The sequence below is a fragment of the Pipistrellus kuhlii genome, unplaced genomic scaffold (assembly GCF_014108245.1).
Source record: "Pipistrellus kuhlii isolate mPipKuh1 unplaced genomic scaffold, mPipKuh1.p scaffold_m20_p_5, whole genome shotgun sequence".
NCBI lineage: Eukaryota > Metazoa > Chordata > Mammalia > Chiroptera > Vespertilionidae > Pipistrellus > Pipistrellus kuhlii.
In genome coordinates, this window is record NW_023425551.1 from 60,859,928 (window position 1) to 60,882,907 (window position 22,980).

The window sequence follows — 22,980 nt, forward strand, 5'->3', positions numbered from 1 at the left end:
CTGCTGCTTTAAGTTATGTTAAGGAGTCCAGGGCAGGAGGAATAGGGAAACTGAGACAGGAAAGTTAAAACAAGGCCAACCCGTGTGGGCCATTTACAGCCAGCTTGTACCAGAAAGTAACAAGCCATTATCTTCCCCAGCCAAGGACATGAGAGCAGGAGTTAAAACAACTCCCCAGTGAGAGAATGCAGAAAGGAAGGGGGAGAAGGGGAAGGGTCAAAGGACAGTTTGACTCCCTGAGCAGAGAAGCCAGCAGTATCAAAGTTTGGCAAGATGAAGTTGCCAGGTGCTTCTCACGGTTTCTGGGAAGGCCACAACAAAGTGAAAAGGGGCCTCGAGACTTAGTTTGCATTGAACTATTTCAGCAGAGGAATTTTGAAACCCATAGACAGGAGGATATGTAACGCCTCAAATCCCCACCCAACTTGCTCTTCAGATTAACGGAGAGCCCGTCTACACTTCATAAGCCAGATGTATAGAGTTGCTTGCTTTGCTTTTTCAATAAAGTTGGAAAAGCGTGCTTTAATAAATTGGCTTTTCACAATGCAGTCAAGATGTCTCCTATAGCCTTAACCAGTTTGGCTCAGTGGAAAGAGCATCGGCCTGCAGACTCAAGGATCCCAGGTTCGATTCCGGTCAAGGGCATGTGCCTTGGTTGCGGCCACATACCCAGTGGGGGGTGTGCAGGAGGCAGCTGATTGGAGTTTCTCTCTCATCGATGTTTAAACTCTATCCCTCTTCTTTCCTCTCTGTAAAAAAATAAAAAAATAAAAAAATAAAAAAATCAATAAAACGTATTAAAAAAAGATGTCTCATGTAAATTCATTTATAGGAGAGGATGAGGATCCTCGAAGTTGGGGACAGCCGTCTTCACTGACTCAGGGGGCTGTCCTGTCTGATAACACCTCTCTCGTGTCAGTGAGAGGTGCTTATAACAGGCCAAATTCTTCTGTGCTTAGCTAGTCACTTTTGAGTTGCAATCAATTGCATGGTCCTCTCACTTATCTTTTCTTCTATAATAAATGTTTTTTGTTATCTCCTGGAGAAAAATGTTTTCTGTTTAAATTTAAGAAAACTTTCAAGAACTAGAGACAGATTTAGTTTTCTATCTTATTTTCTCATTCACAGAGAAACTTTTTTTTTTCTAATATTAGGCACTTTTCAAGTCATTCATTGACTAGTGGACTCTGCTGTATGAGTCATGTGTGACTCAACAATTATTTTTTAATGTTGCCATTTATTTAAACAGGCTTTAGAACATGATTAGTCACCATGAGATTCAGCTTGTACATTTCCAGGTAGTGAATGGTTGAAAACAAGAACAGAACAGAAATTTACTTGGTAACTTTCCAAATTTTCAAAGGACTTTGGCATTAATTACCTAATTTTGTTTCATGAAGCATGTGTCTCAATGGTTGTGAAAAACAGTACCTTATCTTAGAGACACCTTTAGCCTTTATTGGAATAAGTTGTTTTGGAAAAATATAGCTGAATGAGTGAATGAAAAAGTGAATGAACTTATGGAATAATGATAGATTATAAAATAAACTGAAGCAGAAAAAATAGACTTTAAAATGGAATGTTTGATCAACAATTAAATCCTTACAATTTAACTAAAAGAACTTCTGAATAAATAATCATATCATTTAATTGACAAAAATGTTGATTTTCCCCTAAATTTTCTACAAATTGATGTAAATTCAAAGTATCAAATAGTTTTTAAAAAATATATATTTTATTGATTTTTTACAGAGAAGAAAGGATAGGGATAGAGTTAGAAACATCGATGATAGAGAGACATCGATCAGCTGTCTCCTGCCCACCTCCTACTGGGGATGTGCCCACAACCACAGTACATGCCCTTGACTGGAATCGAACCTGGGACCTTTCAGTCCGCAGGCTGACGCTCTGAACCAAACCAGTCTCAGCAAATAGTTTTATTTTGTTATGTTTTTAAAGAATACTGGCTTTTCCTGTACATCTGAAACTAATACTGAACAATTTGAATGTAAACTGCAATTGGAAAAACAACTTAAAAACAATTCGAAATTCATCTGTAAGGGAAAATGCAGAGCACAGTTCAAGAAACTTATGAAAAGGACCCATAAAGGAAGATTTGCCCCATCAGGTAGTTAAAGTATACTTTAAATTTTTGTCAAATAAAACAGCCCAGAATTAGTGTAAGCGTAAACAAATAGGTCAACAGATTGGAATATGGAATTAAGAAGCAGACCATTTATTTTTGAAAATTTAGTTTATGAAAAGGATGGTCTTTAATTAAGTAGGGGAAATTATTAAGTAAATGGCATTGAACCAGAGATTGCTAGTCGGCCTGTTCTTTTCTGCTTCCATAGTAATAGAGCTCATGATTTCCAGCCGGGAGTATGGCTGCCAATAATAAAGACAGCGCTTCTCAGCCAACCTTGCAGCAAGGTAGCCATGTGATTGATTCGCCACCAATGGGGTGTAAGCATGAGACTTTTGCTGTGATTGTAAAGTGAAGGCATGGCTACTGCAGCCCTTCATCCTTCCTGCTGGCTGAAACAAGGACACAAGAACTGCTACTTTAAAGCAGCGGCCGGCAAACCAGGCTACATTTGACTTTTATTTGTAGGATTTAGGTTCCCATTTTCTTGCTAGTGATCTGTTGGGGGCTGCTCAAATTGCTTGTCACATGGTTTCTCTCTTCATGCCAGCAATGGTGCACTGCATCCTTCTGGTGCTTTCCATCTCCAGCTTTCCCTTCTGTCTCCCGTCAGAGAAAACACTGTGCTTTTAAGCTGGATTAAATCTGCCTGGATAATTGCAGTATTTTAAAATCTATAACTCAGGATTTTAATTGCATTAGCAAAATCCCTTCATAGTGGTGTATGGATTAGTGCTTGATTGAGTAACCAGAGGATGGAAATCTTGGGGATCTCATTTTTAAAATTCTGCCTACCACAGTAACCAATTGTACTTTGCAAAAGATCCCTCTCTCTCCTGGAAATTCTGAGACTCCTCTTTGCTGCATGATTAGGGAATATCCTCCTCACCGTGTTCCTGGTCATCTGCCAGTTCAAACTCAGTATTGCCAGTGCCGGTTTCCATTACAGTTTCCATGGAGAGCAACTAAGAGTGTAAAGAGCTGGGCATTTGGAAATAAAGGAATTTTGAGTTGGGTAATCCATTTTTTGACATACATATTACTTAAGTTACAGACTTTTGACTTCATTTTTATAAACATGAAATTCAAAATGATATGCACTCTTAAATGCCAGATCATATCAGGTTGATTAAAATAAGTAGGAAATAATAAACCTGTAACTGAAAGTCTACTCTTTTATGTAAAGTCAGGCTAAAATGTGAATATGAATCAATTAAAAAATTATGCAAGCATACATAATGAATTAGCTCATGACTGTTTTCTTTCAACCATCCTAATGGCATAAAATCATAATTAACACTGTTCCACTTATTATATTTCTAACTATGATATGAGTAGGCAAGGCATTACTACAATTAAAGTATAAGACATTTAAAGTCTTTTATATTAAATTTTTAAAATTATATTAGAAAAATCAAGATGTGAATCTGAAAATGGCTCTTACATGTTTGAGAGGGAGCAATGTTTTGATCAATGAGGAGAAACTTTCATCTCACTGAAAGCTGATAAGCCTGAGAGAATGTAAAAGGCAGAGGAGATTAACTCCAATATGTTGAAGGTTGAGAGCTGAAGTGATATCACTGTAGGAAACCTGCTTGATGAAGAACAAATTAGTGCTGTTTGGCACAATCAAACTGATTGGGTTTGGGCCAAAATTTAGAAGGCAAGTAATTACATCTGATTCTCAATGCATGGTTCTAATTTATGTAAAAATGGATAGTATGAAATTCTGTTATTTCTCAAGTAATATTTCTTTCTTTTTAAAATTCTAATTGAATTTATTGGGATGACATTGGTTAATAAGATTATTTAGGTTTCGAGTGGATAATTCTATAATACATCATTTGTATATTGTATTGTGTGTTCACCTCCCTTTGCCACCATTTATACTCCCTTTATCCTCTTCTACATGCTCTATCCCTCTTTCCCTCTGGTAATCACCACACTGTTGACTGCATCTCTGATTGTTTTTTTTTTTTTTTTTTTTTTGTCAGTTTAACAAAGGACATAAAAGACCTGTACTCAGAAAATAATAAGACACTGAAGAAAGAAGTTGAAGAAGATGCAAATACTTGGAAGCATGTACTGTGTTCATGGATGAGAAGAATTAACATCATTAAAAGGTCCATACTACCCAAAACAATCTGTAGATTCAACACAATTTCTATCTAGATACCAATGGTGTATCTCACATAAGTGAACAAACATTCCAGAAATTTATATGGGACCACAAAAGACACCCAAGAGCCACACCAATTTTGAGAAAGAAGAACAAAATTGGAAGAACCATGATATCTGACACCAAAATCTACTAAAAGGCCATACAAATCAAAATAGCTTGGTAATGGTATAAAAACAGACATATAGGTCAATGGGACAAATAGAGAGCCTAGAAACCAACCTTTATGGTCAATTAATATTTGACAAAAAAAAGGCAAGAACATACGATAAGGTAAATACAATCTATTCAATAAATGGTGCTGCGAAAAATTGGTCATATCCATGCAAAATAAAAAAGAAACTCGTCTACTTTCTTACACCATATATGACAATAAACTCAAAATGAATTAAAGACTTAAATGTAAGACCCAAAACTATAAACATCCTAGGAAAAAACATAGGCAGTAAAATCTTGAACATTTTTTTATAATAATATATTTTTCTGATATATATCCTTGGGCAAGGAAACAAAAGAAAAAATGAACAGGTGGTACTATATTGAACTAAAAAAATTTTGCACAGCAAAGGAAACTATCAACAAAATGAAAAAACAACCCACTAAAAGGAAGAACATTTGTGCCAATGTCACATCTAAGCAGGGGTTAATATCCAAAATTTATAAAGAACTTATATAATTCAACACCAAAAAAACAATAGTCAAGTGATATTTTAAAAAGCTGATTTTTGAACTTCCGTAAATAGAATAATACTTCAATGCCTTTAATGAGATTTCATGGACCATAAATATAGTGAGATCACACAGTGATTTACTGTTTGTTTAGCAGTTCTTGGCTACTGACATTGAAGTTCAATTGGTTGACTGAATTAAAAAATACATATATACATATTTAAATAAGGTCTAATATTTTTTTCTTAGCCACAAAGCATAGCTAATTCTCTGTATACCTCTTGTCACATACATCATGTTTATTGAATAGTAGAACACAAGTCATGATTATTTCAAACCCTCTTTTAACTATTTAAAATCATCTTATATGCCAATAAATAAATGGTAAAGTTTGCCGAAACTGGTTTGGCTCAGTAGATAGAGCGTTGGCCTGCGGACTGAAAGGTCCCAGGTTCGATTCCGGTCAAGGGCATATACCTTGGTTGCAGGCACATCCCCAGTAGGGGGTGTGCAAGAGGCAGCTGATCAATGATTCTCTCTCATCAATGTTTCTAACTCTCCATCCCTCTCTCTTCCTCTCTGTAAAAAATCAATAAAATATATTTTTTAAAAATGGTAAAGTTTTTTAAAATTTATTTTTATGTTGAGAGTATTAAGGATGTAATTTACCCCCATTTACCCCCCTTGACTCCCCTCCACCCTATTCCCACTCCACCCTGGCTTTCACCTCACTATTTTTAAAAATATATGTTTTATTGATTTTTTTTTTTTACAGAGAGGGAGAGGGATAGAGAGTTAGAAACATTGATGAGAGAGAATCATCTATTAGCTGCCTCTTGTACACCTCCTACTGGAGATGTGCCCACAACCAAGGTACATTTGACCTGAATCGAACCTGAGACCTTTCAGTCCGCAGGCTGATGCTCTATCCACTGAGCCAAACCGGTTTCGGTTCACCTCACTATTGCCTGAGTCTGTGATTATGCATATATGCACATAAGTTCTTTGGTTAATTTAAAAATGCTATTGCTAATATTCTTTGGATTGAATTAGTTCTAGAGTTACATAAATGAGTATGTTATTAGTTGGGGTTCTTATTGACTGAAATCGACTTTGTTTGATGTAAGCAGAAAGTGGACTGGTAAAGACATTGGGCATTTTGCAGAGTCATTAGGGGAGCTGAACCTGGCCTCAGGAAATGGAGAGGAACAGACTGAACTACGGCTAAAGGCACAGCACAGACCTGGCCCTGCAAAGGTACTCCACCACAGAGCCTTGCATGATGTAACCTGCTCCCCAGCATCACCCGATGGCATCAGAGCCTGACACTTCTGCTTCTGAACACATCGCCTCTTTCAGCTACTGCTACCACCTCAACACACACACACACACACACACACACACACACACACACATACACACCAAACAACAAAAAACAAACCCACAAAAAAACAAACAAAAAACCCTCACTTCTCTGTCCCTGCTCCTTTGCACCAATAGCTTTAGATTGATTGCTCTATCTGGCTGATCAGAGGACAAAAACCCGTTCCCAGATAAGGTACACACAAGTGGCTGTGGTGTGAGAAATGTGAGAATCTGCTATTTTTAGTTTGTCTAGTGAGAGCTAGTTTATTGCTTCCTCCAGGACTCTCAGCATAGGCATCCTCCCGCCTCCTCCCACTCCAAACACAGGAAGGGGTTTAGATGCTGGGCAGTAAACAAAATAAAACAAATAAAATAAAATGGCACCACCATCCATAATAGGGGCTCATTATAAATCTAGTTGAATTGTTAAAGCAAGAGGTAAATTAAATATTTGTATTTTTAATATTCATTGATAATAAAATTTAAAATGACCCTAAATCTAAACATTAAATTCCTATGTGGGATATTGCACCATATTCTGAAATATCTTATTTGTTTCCTTTTTTTTCTTTTGGGTTCTTGAAAAATAATTGGGCAACAGCGAGGGCCTGAAGAGCAGGTAGTTGCTATCTGAAGGCTCCGCCCTCACACCACTCAGTCATGGTGATGCAACGGTACCCAGAATGCTGTCTCCTTTATTTTTTTTGAGACGATTTTGAACTTTCAGAGGAGTTCCAGTATGCTCCTCTCCAAGCTTCCTCTTATGTTAACATCTTACATAATCATAGAACATTTATCAAAATTAAGCAATTACTCTTGACACAGTACTATCAACTAGTTTCCCACGACTGTCCCTTTTCTACTTTAAATCTCACATTGCATTTAAGAAGGCAATTATTTAAAAAAAAATTATTTCAGATGCTCTTTACTCAGAAACGTTGCAATTCCTACCTGGCCTAATCACTAAAATAGGTAGCTTAGCCGGAATTAATTTGTAAAGTCAAATTCCTATTACAACAATTACTGGGTGGGAACAGAAGTCACATAAAACTTGAATACCACAAAGAGCATAAGTAAGTGAGGGAACTGAGGGGGAGTTTCCATTTCTTTAGTATTTTACAGATTCACAGAATATTCAAATTAGGTGGGCCCTGAGAGATCATCTTTACCCTCATTTTACACCTGAAAAAACCAAGATCAAGAAAATTAGGTGATTCGCCTTTTAGGAGCAAGTTGTCATTTAGGACTCAGGCTTTTAATCTCTACTTGCTCCACTGCAGCAGCAGTTCTCATGTCCCCTGGAGACCCCCAGTCCCTTTGAGGAGACTGTGTGGTCAACATTATTTTCATAATACGACATTATTTGTGCCTTTTTCAGTTTCATTCTCTCGTGAGTGTACAGTGGAGTTTTCCAGAGCTTGCATGTCATGTGGGTATTGTAAAAGGAGATATGAAATGCTAGTGATTTTTTCTACTTCTAGATATTTAAAAAATTTGTAAAATTTTAAATGGCATCAAGCTTCTATTACATTTTTTAGTATTTTGAAACATGTCGATATTTTTCCTTAAAAATATGTTACTTATGTTAACGTGTTCTATGTTTATTGTTATTCTATTTTAAAATATAAGTATTGATTGATATAACCTATATAAATGAAAGATTTTGGGGTTCTCAATAATTTTTAAGCCCTGTGCCAGTAATTAGAATGCTGTCAACAGAAAGAGAAGGAAATATAGACACCAAGTATCAAATCTGTTAAATCAGTGATGTTATAAAATGTATTCCGTGGCACTTCCCTTCTTTTCCTAAATATAGCTCTGGCTGCGTTGGAATAATATTTAACTCATTACATGTGAGTGCAAACTCTTTATATGCCTTGGAACTCAGAATTTCATGCTTTCACAGTCATGACTGATTTCTTTTAACTTCATGAAGTTTGTGCTAAATATACAAATGCTTGTAGATATGTGTCAATAATTGAAATGATAAAGTAAGGTGACTTGAACTAGTTATTTATTTTAGCAACTCTGCTTAACTGTCATGTACTTTTTTCAAGGGGTTACATTGTTTTCTACACTGTGCTTAAGTTGATTGAAGGGGCAGATGACAGGAGAAGTTCCTCTCTAGAGCACATGAGAAGGACAAAACACACGCAGGTGCAAACACACACACACACCAAAACAAGACAAAACAGAAAAAAAAATCTCATGTTCTCTGCCAATGTGTATTTCTGTTCCTCCATGAGTTCACTGATACTCTCCTCAGCCCCACCCAAGCTTCACCATTCCCCCAAATGATGTGTTTTAAATTTCAATCCTGTAGACAGGTCTACTGTTTCCTTAGAAAATGAGCTGTTTCTAGGCAGTATTGGGGCGAGGTGGTACTGGGTATGTGAGGGGCCATCTGGGAGCTCTTGTTATTAGCCATTCCAGAGCTTCCAGGAGAGCTCAGTTACTCTTCACAACTTTTTGGGGTCATATTCTCTACAATAAGGGTGTCAGTCACTGTCTTCTGGGTGTCTGTCACAACTGGAAACATGAGCGAGAGAAGGAAACGCATGCAGCGTCCAGAGCAAGCACATGTCTGGAGAAGGACAAAGTGGGATCATCCTTCTGTCGCTGTTGTGATGGCCTATGTTGACCTGAAATCCTGCATCTGTGATTGATGGAGGGGGTGAGAAAGACCATTCTTTTTTTATGGACTGATTTTCACAAATCGGTTTATACCCTTAATCCCATTGAGCATGCTTTATCCTTTTGAACTTTGCGTCTCAACATACTGTTTTATAACATATGATATACATAAACATAAAATAAAACCAGAGCCATTATGGTTTTATTTTCTCCCACTGTTTCTCCTACAATGAAAAAAAAAAGTTCAATCTTTTGTTTAATTTGCATCCTTTGCTCCTCCAATCCTGTTAAATAATTCATCAGAAGGCAGTAACTTTGTGTTAAACACCATACTGTTTTCTCTTATTAGTACTTAGTAAACTTTAGCTTGTGCAATCTGTTCTCATATAACGAACCCCATCATTTGTTTAATCATTTTAGTCGCTCTTCTTTGGATCCATTCAATTAGATTACATATTCAGGCAAGAGAAGTACTTGAGTTTAACAGTCTTCCCATATGCTATCTTGGGAAGTGGTAGGGTAAAGACTTGAATCTTATATTCATGGCTCAATCATTTTGACAGACAGCCTGAATATAGTAGGTTTTGAACAAATGCTTGTGAATGAGAAACGCTGAATACAGATTTATTGACAATTTATTCCCACCCCCACCCCAAGTCATTTACTGACATTTGGTGTCTTGAAAACTTATTTTAAATAACAGTAAGAGTTTTAATGTGTTAATATCATGGATTTGGTTATATACCATATGTCTAGGCACAACCAATGATTCTAATAACTGCTTGTGTAGTTTATGATACAGTGATAAGCCATGCATATATTGAACTGACAATGTTGACAACATGAATAAAGCAATGAAGAATAAACTAGAAAGTGGCAAGAATTTTCCAAAAAGTCATAAAGTATATGCACATAAATGTGTAATAAAATAGTAGATTTTATGATTCACACGACTTGTTTCTACTTTAAAACTTTTAAGAGTGAAATTTAACATTTTATAAAATCTTAATATAATAAAATTCCCTGGTTAAAATTACAATTGTTCTAGAGAATTTGATTTCTTGGACCTTAAATAATACATTTTTAATCAACATTTTAAAGAAAAATCATAAATCACTTTGAGGGGAAAAAGGTATAAACCTCATAAAAGACACAAAGCATATCAGAAGAAAGGAAATTGCATTTAGCATAATAGTCACTTTTGTTGCTGACTCTAAACAGAATGTGAGACAATGTGTTAAATACGAATTCTATCAAGCCCTAACCGGTTTGGCTCAGTGGATAGAGCATCAGCCCGCTGTCTGAAGGTTCTCAGGTTCAATTCCAGTCAAGGGCATGTACCTTGGCAGCTGATGGATGTTTCTAACTCTCTATCCTTCTCTCTTCCTCTCTCTAAAAAATCAATAAAATATATTTTAAAAAAAGAAAGAGCTGTTAAAAAAAAACAAAAAAGAATTCTATCAGGAATATGGACCTAACCAGGAATTGATCTGTGACTTCTTGATTCATAGGTTGACACTCAACCATTGAATGACACCAGCTGGGTGAACCATTATTGCTTTTTATCTGAAGTCTTCAGTATTTAGGAATACTAAATATATGATATCAAACACCACTCCTAAAAACTATAAACCAATTGTGCCCCACTAAAATAGATCGACAATTTGATTTTTGTTACAAGTGGTCAAATAAATTCCTCATTCACATCAGACAAATGTAGACCAAGAAATAAGACCAACAGAATTGTCTTTAACCTTCAGATAAGTTCTCACAAATGCAAAGGGACAAGGGTTATTGAAGTTTCTTCATGTTATTTATGTATATATTTATGTTTTCTTAAATGCTGCATCTTTTTTTAAAGCATGAATTCCCTCCCATCTTGTCCTTCTGGTTGAGAGTATGGACTTTGTCCAGCCTATAAAAGTTCAGATCCTCGTTTGTCCATTTACTAAGCTGTGGGGTGTCAGCAAGACATTTAAGGTTTCTGTGCTTCTGCTAGCACATCTGTAAAATGGGAGTATTAATACCATATTTTTCAGACCATAAGACGCACCGGACCATAAGACGCACCAGTTTTTAGAGAAGGGAAATGAAGAAAAAAAGATTCTGAAACAAATAGTGTCCTAAAATATTTTATGTGCATTAAAACCCAACATCACAGTCATAAACACATGTAATCAACCCTGTAAAGTAAACAGCAGCATTTAGAACCATTTTAGAGCCGGGCAAGCACACAGAGACCACACAGAGCCAGGCAAGTAAAAAAACTTTTTTTTTAAAGTATATGTGTAGGCTATAGTTGGACCATAAGACGCAGGGACTTTCCCCCCCCCACTTCTGGGGGAAAAAAAGTGCGTCTTTTGGTCCGAAAAATACGGTAGTACCCTGTTTCCCCCCAAATAAGACAGTGTCTTATATTAATTTTTGCTCCTAAAGATGCACTAGGTCTTATTTTCAGGGGATGTCTTATTTTTCCATGAAAAAGAATATGGTACACATTTATTGTTAAATGAAAATAAAGGAAATTTATTACCTGTATACAGTACGGTAGTACGGTAGTTGTCAACACAAACCAGACAAACTGTGAATCCTACAGTATCAAGAATTTACTCATTTATTCAATGACAATCATGTCATCATCTTCTGGAACATTATCATAACAATCCAATTCCTGAATTTCCTGGTGAATTTCTTGTGACTTCATTTCTTTCAGAATCAGTGGACCAAATCTCTCATGTTTAGCCTAGGGGAGCCCTTATTTTTGGGGGGATGCCTTATATTTCACTCAGAAGGAAACCTGTAAGTAGGTCTTATTTTTGGAGGATGTCTTATTTTGGGGGAAACACTGTAGTACCTCATTGACTTTTGGGAGGTTAAATGAATGAGCTAGTACATATAAAACACAAGTTCATTTTTACACACTAACCACATAAATGTATACTATTTTTACCTACTACAATAATGTACAGTAGTAGTGCTAAATACTTGTAAATTTTGTAAAGCTTTTGTTGTAATTACAAACTTTTACAAGAAGAACAGAGGAAGTGGTGTGGACATTCCAGCTTTATCTAGATCACAGTTCAAAGTGAAGAGATTGATACACATTGTCTTGGCACAAGGACTTTAATTGAAGAAGATCAATTAATGCAAAGAAAGTTATTTTTGAAAAAAATGTTCATTTCTTTTTCTAAAGTATATCTGCTTAACAAAGACATGTTACTTTAAAATGTATGATGTTAACAGAAGTTTATTTATTTGTGATGGAACATAAAACGTATCAATGGATTTAGATTATCACCCACCTGCCCTTATTATACCCAGGATAGAATGGAAACCAATTTTTCAAATGAGCGTATGCCTTATTATTCTAGTGTCTAATATACTTATTGGATTTATTTTATTTTGTATATAGATTATAATTTTCTCTTTTTACAAAATAAAATTATTCATAAATTATCTAGAATCAGGTAGAAGATACAACTTATCTTTAATTTTGTCCTTGATCATCTAGAAGTAAATATTGTGGGGCTATTGTGTCTAGTTTGTGAATTATTCTTTTTTTTTTTTTTGAGTTTTCAAATCAGTTTTAATTTTACAAATGAAGAATCACATTCTACTTAGAAATTCAAGAGGCATTTTTCCAAGATACAAACAAGAGGAAGTAAAGAGACACAATGAAGGAAGACTACCAGGAGGTTCAGAGATTACTTATAACTTCTTTTTAAAAACATTATTTAAAACTATGGGCAACATTCATGTCCATCCATACAAAAAGGCTAGAATAATGGATGGTGCAAAACTCAGACACTTTCCTGACTGTTTTCTGAGTTTCTATTGTGCCTTTCCCTTCCATATTCTTTATGTATTAAGTGCTCCATGTGAATCATTCTGAATTGAGCATCCCTAAACTGATTTCAACAAACCTGAAATAGGCATAAATAATATAGATTACGCTCTGAAATCAGCTATGTTTGGTATATAAATTGTGTGAAGGGCTCTGACTTTACCTAAAAAAGAATCATGAATGTAAATTGTTATTTATGGGTGAAGATGTCTGACAATAGATGCTTCAGTCCTTTATCTAATAGAAAAAAAGCACTCATGTTAGCTTCAGTGGCTGCGCTGATTGACAGGAGCATAGCGGATATAACTTGACTCTAAGCCATCATAAAAATTTGATTTAGGATGGCAAAAGATACTATATGTTCTTTGGCAATACATACTTAATTCTTATAATAGAAGTCTGGGCATTTTTTCCTAGATAATAAATTTAATCTCTCCCAGATATCATTCACTCACTCAACAGAAGTATATTGATCTCTTATTATGAAACAGGCTGTGTTCCAGGTGCGTGAGTTACAAAACAGAATCAAAACTCTCTAGGCATTTATAGCTTAGGTGGTAGACATAAAGACAGGTAAAAACAGTACAACATGGTAAGCACTGTGTAAAGTTTTGTGAAAGCCAGAGGATAGAGTGACTAACTGTATATCAAGAAATTAAATATGACATTTAAAAAAGAAAGAAAAAAAAAAAGAAAAGATCAAGTAAACACAATAATACAACTTTTGGAAGAAATAATAAAACAATTCACGTCCCTTCTTCCATTTTCATGTTTATTAAAGTTATACATGGCGCAGCTGGTGTGGCTCAGTGATTAAGCATTGACCCAGGAAGTGTGGTTCCATTCCTGGGTAGGGCACACACCGGTTCTGAGCTTGATGCAGGATTGGCAGCCAATCAATAATTCTCTCATCATTGATTTCTCTCTCTCTCTCTCTCTCTCCCCTTCTTTTCCTCTCTGAAATCAATAAAAATCATATCAGCTTTTACAACTCCCGCTGCCCAGAGGCAACCCATTCTCAATTTCTTTAGCTGGATTTCTTTGTCTTAACTCAATATCTCTAAAAATGATACCTACAGTACTATTATTGACTTTTCACATTAAATTAATGAGGCTTTAACATGTCTTCCTCCCTATTTCTTGAATGCACACTTTCAATTTTCCTAATCCTCCTAATAAAATATATTGTAATTTTAATATGATCAATATTTAGTATTTACATTATTATGATTATGTAAAGCTATTCACAGTTGAGCCATGTAGTATTATAATATTATTATTTTTTTCTTGCCCATGGCCTATTTTGGTTTCCATGGAGTTAAAAATTACCTTTTATCCAGTTACTTCGTATCCTATGTATATATTAGAAAGTTAATCTCAATTATTCCCCAAACATTCCAACATAAGAGTTATTTTATTAATTTATTTTTCTTGAAAAATATTTCTTGGGCTTTCTTTTCTGAAAATACCTGACTACTTTTCGTTTAGTATTCAGCTATTGTTCTGAGCTCCAACCTTATCAATTTCTGAGGGATTCTCTTTAATCTCCCCATGTTAGATCTCCTGGTCCTTGGATCTTTGGCTTTTCTCTGTATTAGTTTTCTATTTTGGAGAACCATAGTCTTCATTAGTGTTCTGAGAAAGGGTTTAGGAGTAGTATGTGAGACATCCCTCTCTTTTCACTTGATTGATAGTTTTGACTCAGTATAGAATTATATGCTAAGTATTTTCCCACAGGATTTTGAAAACTTTTCTCTGTTGTCTTCCAGCTTCCAGCTTCCAGTGTTGACATTAAGAAGTCTGAGTTCATTTTGATTCCCCATTTATTGTATGGGTTAGTGTTCTAAGATTTTATGATGGCAAATCTTGATGTGTATTAATTTTAATCTTTTCAGTTAGGCACTCAATATACCCTTGTGTTCTGGAAACTTGTGATCTTCAATTCTGGGAAATTAATATATTTGAATATTTTCTCCTCATATTTGTCTGAAACTCCTATTATTTGTATGCTGGATCTCCTGGACTGGTCTTTTGTTTTCTTTTCTTGTTTAATCCCATATTTTGGACCTTTATTATTTTTCTTCTTTTTTTTGCTCTCTCCCGCCCAAAGGGAGAATTATTTCTGGGAAGTCTATGATGTACACTGCATTGGTTCTTTTTTTTTTTTTTTTTTTCTTTCCCCCTAGGGGGTGGGGGGGCAGTCAAAAGTTAGTGCATGTGTTAAAATCTGATACCTCGCTCATCCACTTTTTAAAGAAAATTTTATGAAAATAAAGAAGCTGTTCTTCCTTAAATAATCAATATTAGTTCTTCAATCAAGAAATCCAGCTGAAATAGGAAATCATAAAAAAAGAGTATACCCTTTATACATATTATTTTAAATTAAGTCATATAATTTGCATTTATTAGCCAATCTATTGATTTCAAACAGTGCCTTTTTTGAGCTTGTATCCATTGATTTAAAACCCATATTGTCTTTTTTTTTGTATAAACCATTATTATAGTGCATCATACAAGAATAAAATTTTTGTAATTTTTTTTGTAATGCAAAATCATAAAGACCATTGTAAGACAATCTGAAAGAATAAGTCTTAATTAATTTTTTTAATTTTTTATGATTGTATCATCTTTACTGAATTTAACAATTATTAGACATGTATGGCTATAGACTGAATTTCTCATGAAATTAGGATCCTTCTAAAAGAGACTTTAGAAAGCTTCCTCACATGTTTCCCATATGGGTACACAGTGAGGCACTGAGTCTTCTGGCACCTTCATCTTGGATTTCCTTACTTCCAGAACTGTGAGTTTCTGTTGTTTATAAGTCACCCAGTCTATGGAGTTTTTGTTATAGCAGCTCAAACTAAGACATGCATCATTTTTAAATCTTTTTAAACATTGAGTTTAGTTTTAGAGAATATTAAATATATATTTTATGTTAGTTTATATAAACTAACGTATTATATAATATTTAATTTAAACTTGTTTTGCACTAACCAGTGTGACTAGAATAAACACTTTTTAAATAAGTTTACAACTACACTGGTAGGAGAAGAAGTTGGTGGAAACTTATTTAAAACAGCTAACCTTGAGGTTTTGAGTCAGGAAGGAGACCAATGATAATGAGGAGAGGCTAAAGACAATTGGATTAGCAGGTTAGGGATAATGGAGCACAGGTCCAGGGAGAACCACAGAATTAGAAAGATGCTAATGAGTATTACTGGAAATGAATATCTCTGACTTATGACGTGCATACTGCTCATGCCATTATTACGCAGACAAGAGTTTTGTGACATGAAAATTCTTCTAAATGAATAAGATCTAACAAGTTAGTAAGATCTAACTGTTTAACTGATTTGTTTGTTGGAAAAGTACCAATCCCATGTTATATTACACAACAATTTTTCCATTTCATCTTGAGTATTAGAATTAGGATTCATTATTAATTTAGGGATTAAGAAAGAGTGTGTGGCTATGGATGTGAACTGCATTTAGATTACGTAAATAATGCTGATTATCTGGAAACTTCAGCTATAATTTTTTACTTTGTCTCAATTCTTTACAATAAACAGATGGGTTGTTAGGTTCATAAAAGAATCAGCTTTTGAATTTTGATAAAATTATGAAAAAAGGTCAACAGAGTGAATAGGTAAATAAGGCCAATTTAATTTTTTAGCTTTCAAGAGAGAAATGAAAACTTTACAGATACTCAGTTTTGTGATAAAAAAAATAGAGAACAAAATGGAGAACATTATGCTAAGTGAAATAAGCCAGTCAGAGAAAGACTAGTACCATATAATTTCACTCATATGTGGAATTTAATGAACAAATTAAACTACCAAGCAAAATAGAGACAGTCTCATAGAGAGCAGAGAGACAGCTCTGGTGGAAAGGGGGTGTTGAGGTGGTGGTGAAGGGATTGAGCAAAAAAGGAAAAAACCCCAGAGAACTCATGGGTAACCACTGTGGTGATTTTGTGTGTGTGGGGTGGGGTGGAGGAGAGGTGGAGTGTAAGAGGGCATAGAGGGGATAAATGGTGATGGAAAAAATAAAATAAAGTAATATAAATAAAAAGCAAAAGAATAGAGAACAAAATTTGTCAGCAATATAGCAACTGCTATAAACAGTATGTTTGAATTTGATATTTTGGTTTGATTAGAAGGTAAACTGAGAAGAAATTGAAATCCATCAGGTGGAAAAGAGGGACAAAGGGAGAGACAGGTAGAAAGATGAACAAAGAAATACAGGAAAAGCAGAGTTGATTACAACAAACATAAAATAATGGCTCGGCAGTTGCAGAAATAGAACAAGACCTGGCTGTGTGGCTGGAGTGCTGGCTTAGCTTCCTCAGGCCTCCAAACCCCAGACAGAAATGACCAGCTATGGAGCCCGTGCACTCATACATGAAAAATGCTTAGAAGATTTGATTTGATTTAGGAAAAACACATCTCCCCTCCCCTCCCCTCCCCTCCTCCATCAATTGTCACAACTGAAGGCAGCAGAAGCATCATTTCAAACACCCTTTGAAAAGCTTCCCTACTTCCTCTGACTGAGTTAGGGTTGTTAATGGGACCATGTAGGGCAGACTGTAGATAGTTCTATGCTCATTGTGGCCAGCTGGAAAGGGCTGGGGTCTGTCAGAGACTAGCACATGGAGAACTGGAAACGCTACGGAAAGATGGCTGCAGTTATATAATGAAGGGCCAGAATTAATTTAGAAGCCCGGAAGGGACCCTGAAAAAGGAAATAAAAACCGGAATTACAAATGAGTAGGTTTTTGCCGTTGGTAAAAAAAAAAAAAAAAAATCTGGGTCACTGACAGCTGTATTTTTCCATTTGTGCTTTTGTCTGGGACTTTGATTGCACAATTGTCTAATAATAAGCGTTCATCATCCGAGTCTAACAATAGATTTCATTCCAGAATACAATTGTTATATAACAAAAATTCAGTGTGTTGGAGGAAAAGCCAATCAACACAGTGTTAGGCTTTGTATGCCTTTGTTTGTAAGGGAGTCAGGCATAAACGAGCATTTGTCATCCAGACTTTTCTAGCGCGGTTCCAGCATCCTGTGCCTGGGGCATGACACATCAGAGTCTGGTGTTCATCTTTTTTTACCTGCCAGTCCCCTCTGGAAAGAACCTCCATGGAATTCATCCTCTACAGTGTTTGTTTCAGGTGTACATATAAATACACGTGCAATGCATTGGTTGGGGATATTGTGGTTTCCAAGGGCAACTTACATAAAAAAGTGCGAGATGAATAATGAAGGGGACCTTCTGCAGGAGGTAGGAAATTAATAATTAAAATGTCATTTACCACAATACTGACAGCCAAGCTTTCTGTCGTTGTCTGTCAGCTCTCTGAGTACTGGTATGAACAAGGGCAGCATGGTTATACTTGTCTTATACTTGCTTTGGAGAAGTTTGTGATGAGATGCTCTTCTCTCCTGCACACTGAGTTTATAAAAAAACTTAATTTAGAATTTGCATTTGGAAAGCTCACTTAGTTTTAATAATCATTTCAAATAACTTTTCGCTAGGCACTGAGTTTCAGAAGCATGAGGACGTTATAAAAATTTTATGCCTATTTTGATTGCTATTAAGAGCATCATCTTTGTTTTTCTCACAGTGCTTGTCTCATTCTAATAAAAATGTTTGAGGTTAAGTGATTAAAATTGAGAGCCGTGGAGGCTAACAAAAATGAATACTCTTCCTCTCACCTTCTAAGTTCTTCTCGCTAAACTAATAATCAAATGGACAGGGAGATTAACAGGAGAATATAAAATTTTAATACATGCACATGGGGAATTCACATAAGCATGAAAATTCCAAAACAGAGATGCAAAACTGGGTGTTTATGATATTTTGGACAAAGAGAAAAGGTGGAAAAAAGGGGTATTAGTTACAAAAGTGACAATGGGCTGGCACACAGTTGGCAGATAAATTATTGTTATGTAACTCAGAAACAATGGAATGAAAGAGCTTATCTAGCTAACACGCCCCTGCCTGAAGCCCTCCTATTTACAGTAGTTAATTCAAATGAGGCTCAACTGAAACCTGAAATCTCTTTCCTGAAGCAGCTTTCTTTATCTGACTCTCCTGGGCAGGGAAAGGGGAAGGGCCAAGGTTCTTTCTGAGTCTTTTTTCTTTTCTTTTTTGTTTCCTCTTATAAACAGCTTAAAGTCAATATATTAAAAGGACAGCTTCAGAGTGGCAAAACTTTGGTCCCTTTCAAGCCTCAGTTTCAAATGTTCAGCATTTTAAATAGGACAGCCCACTCATTTGCTCTAGAATATATTAAAATACTCAGTTGTCAATATGCAGCATTCTCATTATGTGTATGTATTCAAGTTCTACTCTTATTTTTAAGACAGATTATTCTGAAAAGCTGAAATGTAGACTGGGAGGAATGCTGTATTCAGATCTGGGAGGGTGTCAGTTTTCTTTAGATGAAGTTAAGAAAATATAATGTAAGAAGCACACCTACCATGGGTAAGGCACAGTGGTAGACCAATATACTGTTTGGAATAGTGTCATGCAGAGAATAGACCTGGTCCTTACTCCTTCTTCATCTAGTGGACTGATAAAAACCCAAAGAAGCCTGCAGGGAGCGGTTATGGGGTTAAGCCTCGGACTGACCTGTTGGCAAAGCCAAAAACAAGTCCCCTCTTAGAGGGCGCAGTACTCTTAGCATAATTAAGCTTGACCTTATGATGCTCCCTAAATCCTTCCTGGGTAGCTAATGGGCTGTGGGAGGGGCAGCAAGTGCTGCCAAAACAAGTGAAACTCACAAGAACATTACAACATTATATGGTGACCACTGCCTTGTTTACCTCTGGCTATAAAATAAAGGTCCAGCTTGCTGTCTGGATCTGTTCTATGATCTCAGCCAGGCATAGGAGATCCACCTAGACTCAGCTTATTCTCTTTGTCCTTTTTTTTTTTTTTTTTTTTTAATATTTTATTGATTTTTTACAGAGAGGAAGGGAGAGGGATAGAGAGTTAGAAACATCGATGAGAGAGAGACATCGATCAGCTGCCCCCTACTGGGGATGTGCCCGCAACCAAGGCACATGCCCTTGACCGGAATCAAACCTGGGACCTGTCAGTCCGCAGGTGGACGCTCTATCCACTGAGCCAAACTGGTTTTGGCTGTCTGTCTTTTCTTCATCCTTTGCCGACTCCCCTCAGGCTCGCCGAACCCTTGGCTGTGCTGGTACAGCACAGAAGCCCTGGCCAGGGTGGCTCAATTGGTTGAGCATTGTCTCATGAACCAAAAGGTCACAGGTTCAATGCCTGGTTAGGGCACTTGCCAGGGTTGCTGGGCTTGATCCCCAGCCAATTGATGTTTCTCTCTCACATCCATATTCCTCCCCCTTTTGTCTAAAATCAATAAAAACCCATATAGAAAACTTAAGGAAGAATGAGGTGACTGGCATGTACACTGAGTCTAAGCAGTGTGCTTTGGTATGGAGACAAGAATAAGTGTACTTGCCACAAAGAAAGTGGGTAACTATGTGAAGAAAGGATTCACTGGAGTGATAAGCTGTGGCTTATCAAGTAGTGACTGATCCTTGTCAGAGGCATCAAATGATGGATATGTTTGTGTAAGACAACCAATTTATCTGAAAGTAAATGTGTAGCTGTAAATGATGGCTTAGAGAAAGAAAGTAATCAGTATGTACATCATCAGCTTTTTGAAATTTTGGTTTCTAATTAAATCGGAGTAAGTTTTGTTACTCCTGAGCTTATGGTCGAACTGTATTTTCTCCCTTACCTCATACAATTTTGGGCAAGGATTCTAGGCGACCCAGCTTTTGTGAAAATTTTTGAGTCACCTTGTCTCCATATCAGTCTAGAGACCAATGGTTCCCAATGTGGGGCACACGCCTCATGGGGGGTGGAGGGAGATTTGATTTTCAAGGGGGGCAATTAGAGAATGAGCTATTAACAGTGACTTTTTTTTTTTTTTTTTTTTTTTTTTTTTTTTTTTTTTTTTTTTTTTGCATTTCTTATGGTTCTAGGGGCCTCATATACAGTATATAAATATATATTGTGACATATTTCATACATTTCAGTTCTCCATTATGTGTTTTGAAACTTTCTTTGCTATTTTTTCATATCACTTCATATTGTTATTAATTTAACAATTTCTTAGTGATTTCTTCCTCAGTACTTCAACTATCCTTTTGTTCTTTTATTTTTCTCTTTCATGGATGCCATGTTCTTTGGAAGCTTGTTTAGACCAAGCTTTTAGGCTTTCTCCATGTGAATAGGAGTTCACTTTTTGAATAATAAGAATTATATGTCACAGGGGGGGCATCAGAGTTTTAGAGATGCTTAGGTGGGGCATCCCCCTCCCCCCCCAAATAAAAAAGGTTGGGAACCACTGGTCTAGATCAGTGGTCGGCAAACCACGGCTCGTGAGCCACATGTGGATCTTTGGCCCCTTGAGTGTGGCTCGGCGTTAAAACCACTTCTTCAAGATAGACTCGCCCAGGCCGAAAACTGACTTCTGTGCATGGGCCCACGAAGTTTCTGTATAGGCATGATATTTTGTGGAAGAACCACACTCAAAGGGCCAAAGAGCCGCATGTGGCTCACAAGCCATGGTTTGCCGACCACTGGTCTAGACCAATGTTGATGTTCTCTTAGGAAAATAGAAAAAACTAACAATATCATTTTAAAGTACACAAATTTTCACAGCAAGAGACACACTCTCTCTCCGTGATAACTGGGATGGAACGTTATATTGAATAGACGTAATAAAGGTGAGCCTTGGCAGCCACTTGATCTGACTCTCCCCTGAATAAACTCCTTTGTGCTCTCCTGAGTGGAGCCATATTCTCGGGATGAGAAAGTACATGGGAGGAGGGAAGGAGATGGTGTGTGACATTCCTTCCCCAGTTAACTAAAGTCTGGAAAAGGACAAAGATTGTGTTCCATACCAGATGCTCTGGTAACGTGAGCAGCAGTAGCACGAGCTTAACTGCAAAAACACGGCAGCTGAACAAAGGCTTGGTGGATTCAGAAGGGCAGATTGCGTGTGTGAAGAAAATCCGCTAGGATGATCACTTCCCCAAGCAGAACAAATTCGTCGGCAAAATCTCCTGTAAAAAGGAAGTTATTAATCTTAGATTTGGTAGTTCCCTAAAGAATATTTTTCTGAGCTACCCTATGCAAAGCAATGTCATAAAGTCATGCATTCAGCCAAATTCTTAGCAGGGGTGAACAGAAAATAGATTAAAAAACACATTCTTATCACCAAATATAGACCTTATGGGTATATAAGGATGTGAAATCTATCACAATAATTAAAATCTATTTATCAAAAACCTTGCACGTAGCATTGAGCTGGGTGGTACTAGTATATCAAGCAAGTTGGGTAAGATTTGTTCTCTGCCCTGTAGATGCTTATGACTCATCCAGAAAACACCTGCACAGATAGACACAGAGCTGATGCTTCCACAGTGCAGCAGGAACAGATGCCACCTGGGGGGGGGCCAGAGGTCCACTCTCTCTGCAGCCTGGATCTTTCTGTGTGCTAGGGCACTACTGCAGCTCTGTGGGAGGCTATGACCCCAGCTTACCCTACCTTCCCTGCTTCCTGCTATTTTCTGTGCAATTCTACAAAAACTTCCCAACTCTATATTTTTATTGTAAATGCGTTTTGTCTCTTAGGATTCAAAGTTTTGTTTTCAGATCTCAAGATTTTTAGTTCATTTCACATTAATTGTGATTTACCTTAAATCTACCCTTTTCGAGTTCAAGCACCTCTCTCAATGTTAAAAAATAGGTTCCTGTTTCATGCATGGCGGTTGAGAGACTACTCACTGAAACCGGAATGCCTGTGTGTTGTGTTGTAGACTCGCCAGTAATAGCTCCACTAAGTTTTCTTAAAGAGTTTTATACTTTTTCTTTTGCATAGTAGAACTTTATTTGCTTTTGGATATAATAATGATAACAATTATATGTGGTATACATTTATATAACTATTGTAAATACATCTGTATCCTTTTATAGCTCACTAAAGTTTTCCTAAGGTACAGTGACTAGAACTATATTATTATTCTAGTTCTGGGCATATTATATTTTTAAAACATAAAATGTCTTCTCCCATCATATTTAAAATATTCTTTTTGA

The 22,980-nt window shown here is 36.3% G+C and overlaps 1 protein-coding gene across 2 annotated transcripts in view; it reads left to right on the forward strand.

Moving 5' to 3' along the window:
- Positions 1-22,980, forward strand: part of LGSN (lengsin, lens protein with glutamine synthetase domain) — a 109,933-nt gene that overhangs the window by 62,177 nt on the left and 24,776 nt on the right. The window contains exon 2 of one of the 2 annotated variants that reach the window (XM_036415036.2): positions 14,607-14,671. Coding sequence is in view for 1 of the 2 variants with exons in the window: in XM_036415035.2 (XP_036270928.2) it covers positions 18,037-18,123 (87 nt within the window). In the remaining variant the exon portion in view is untranslated. Of the gene's footprint in view, positions 1-14,606; positions 14,672-17,833; positions 18,124-22,980 lie in introns of those variants that run through there. The other variant, XM_036415035.2, reaches the window with a different exon arrangement.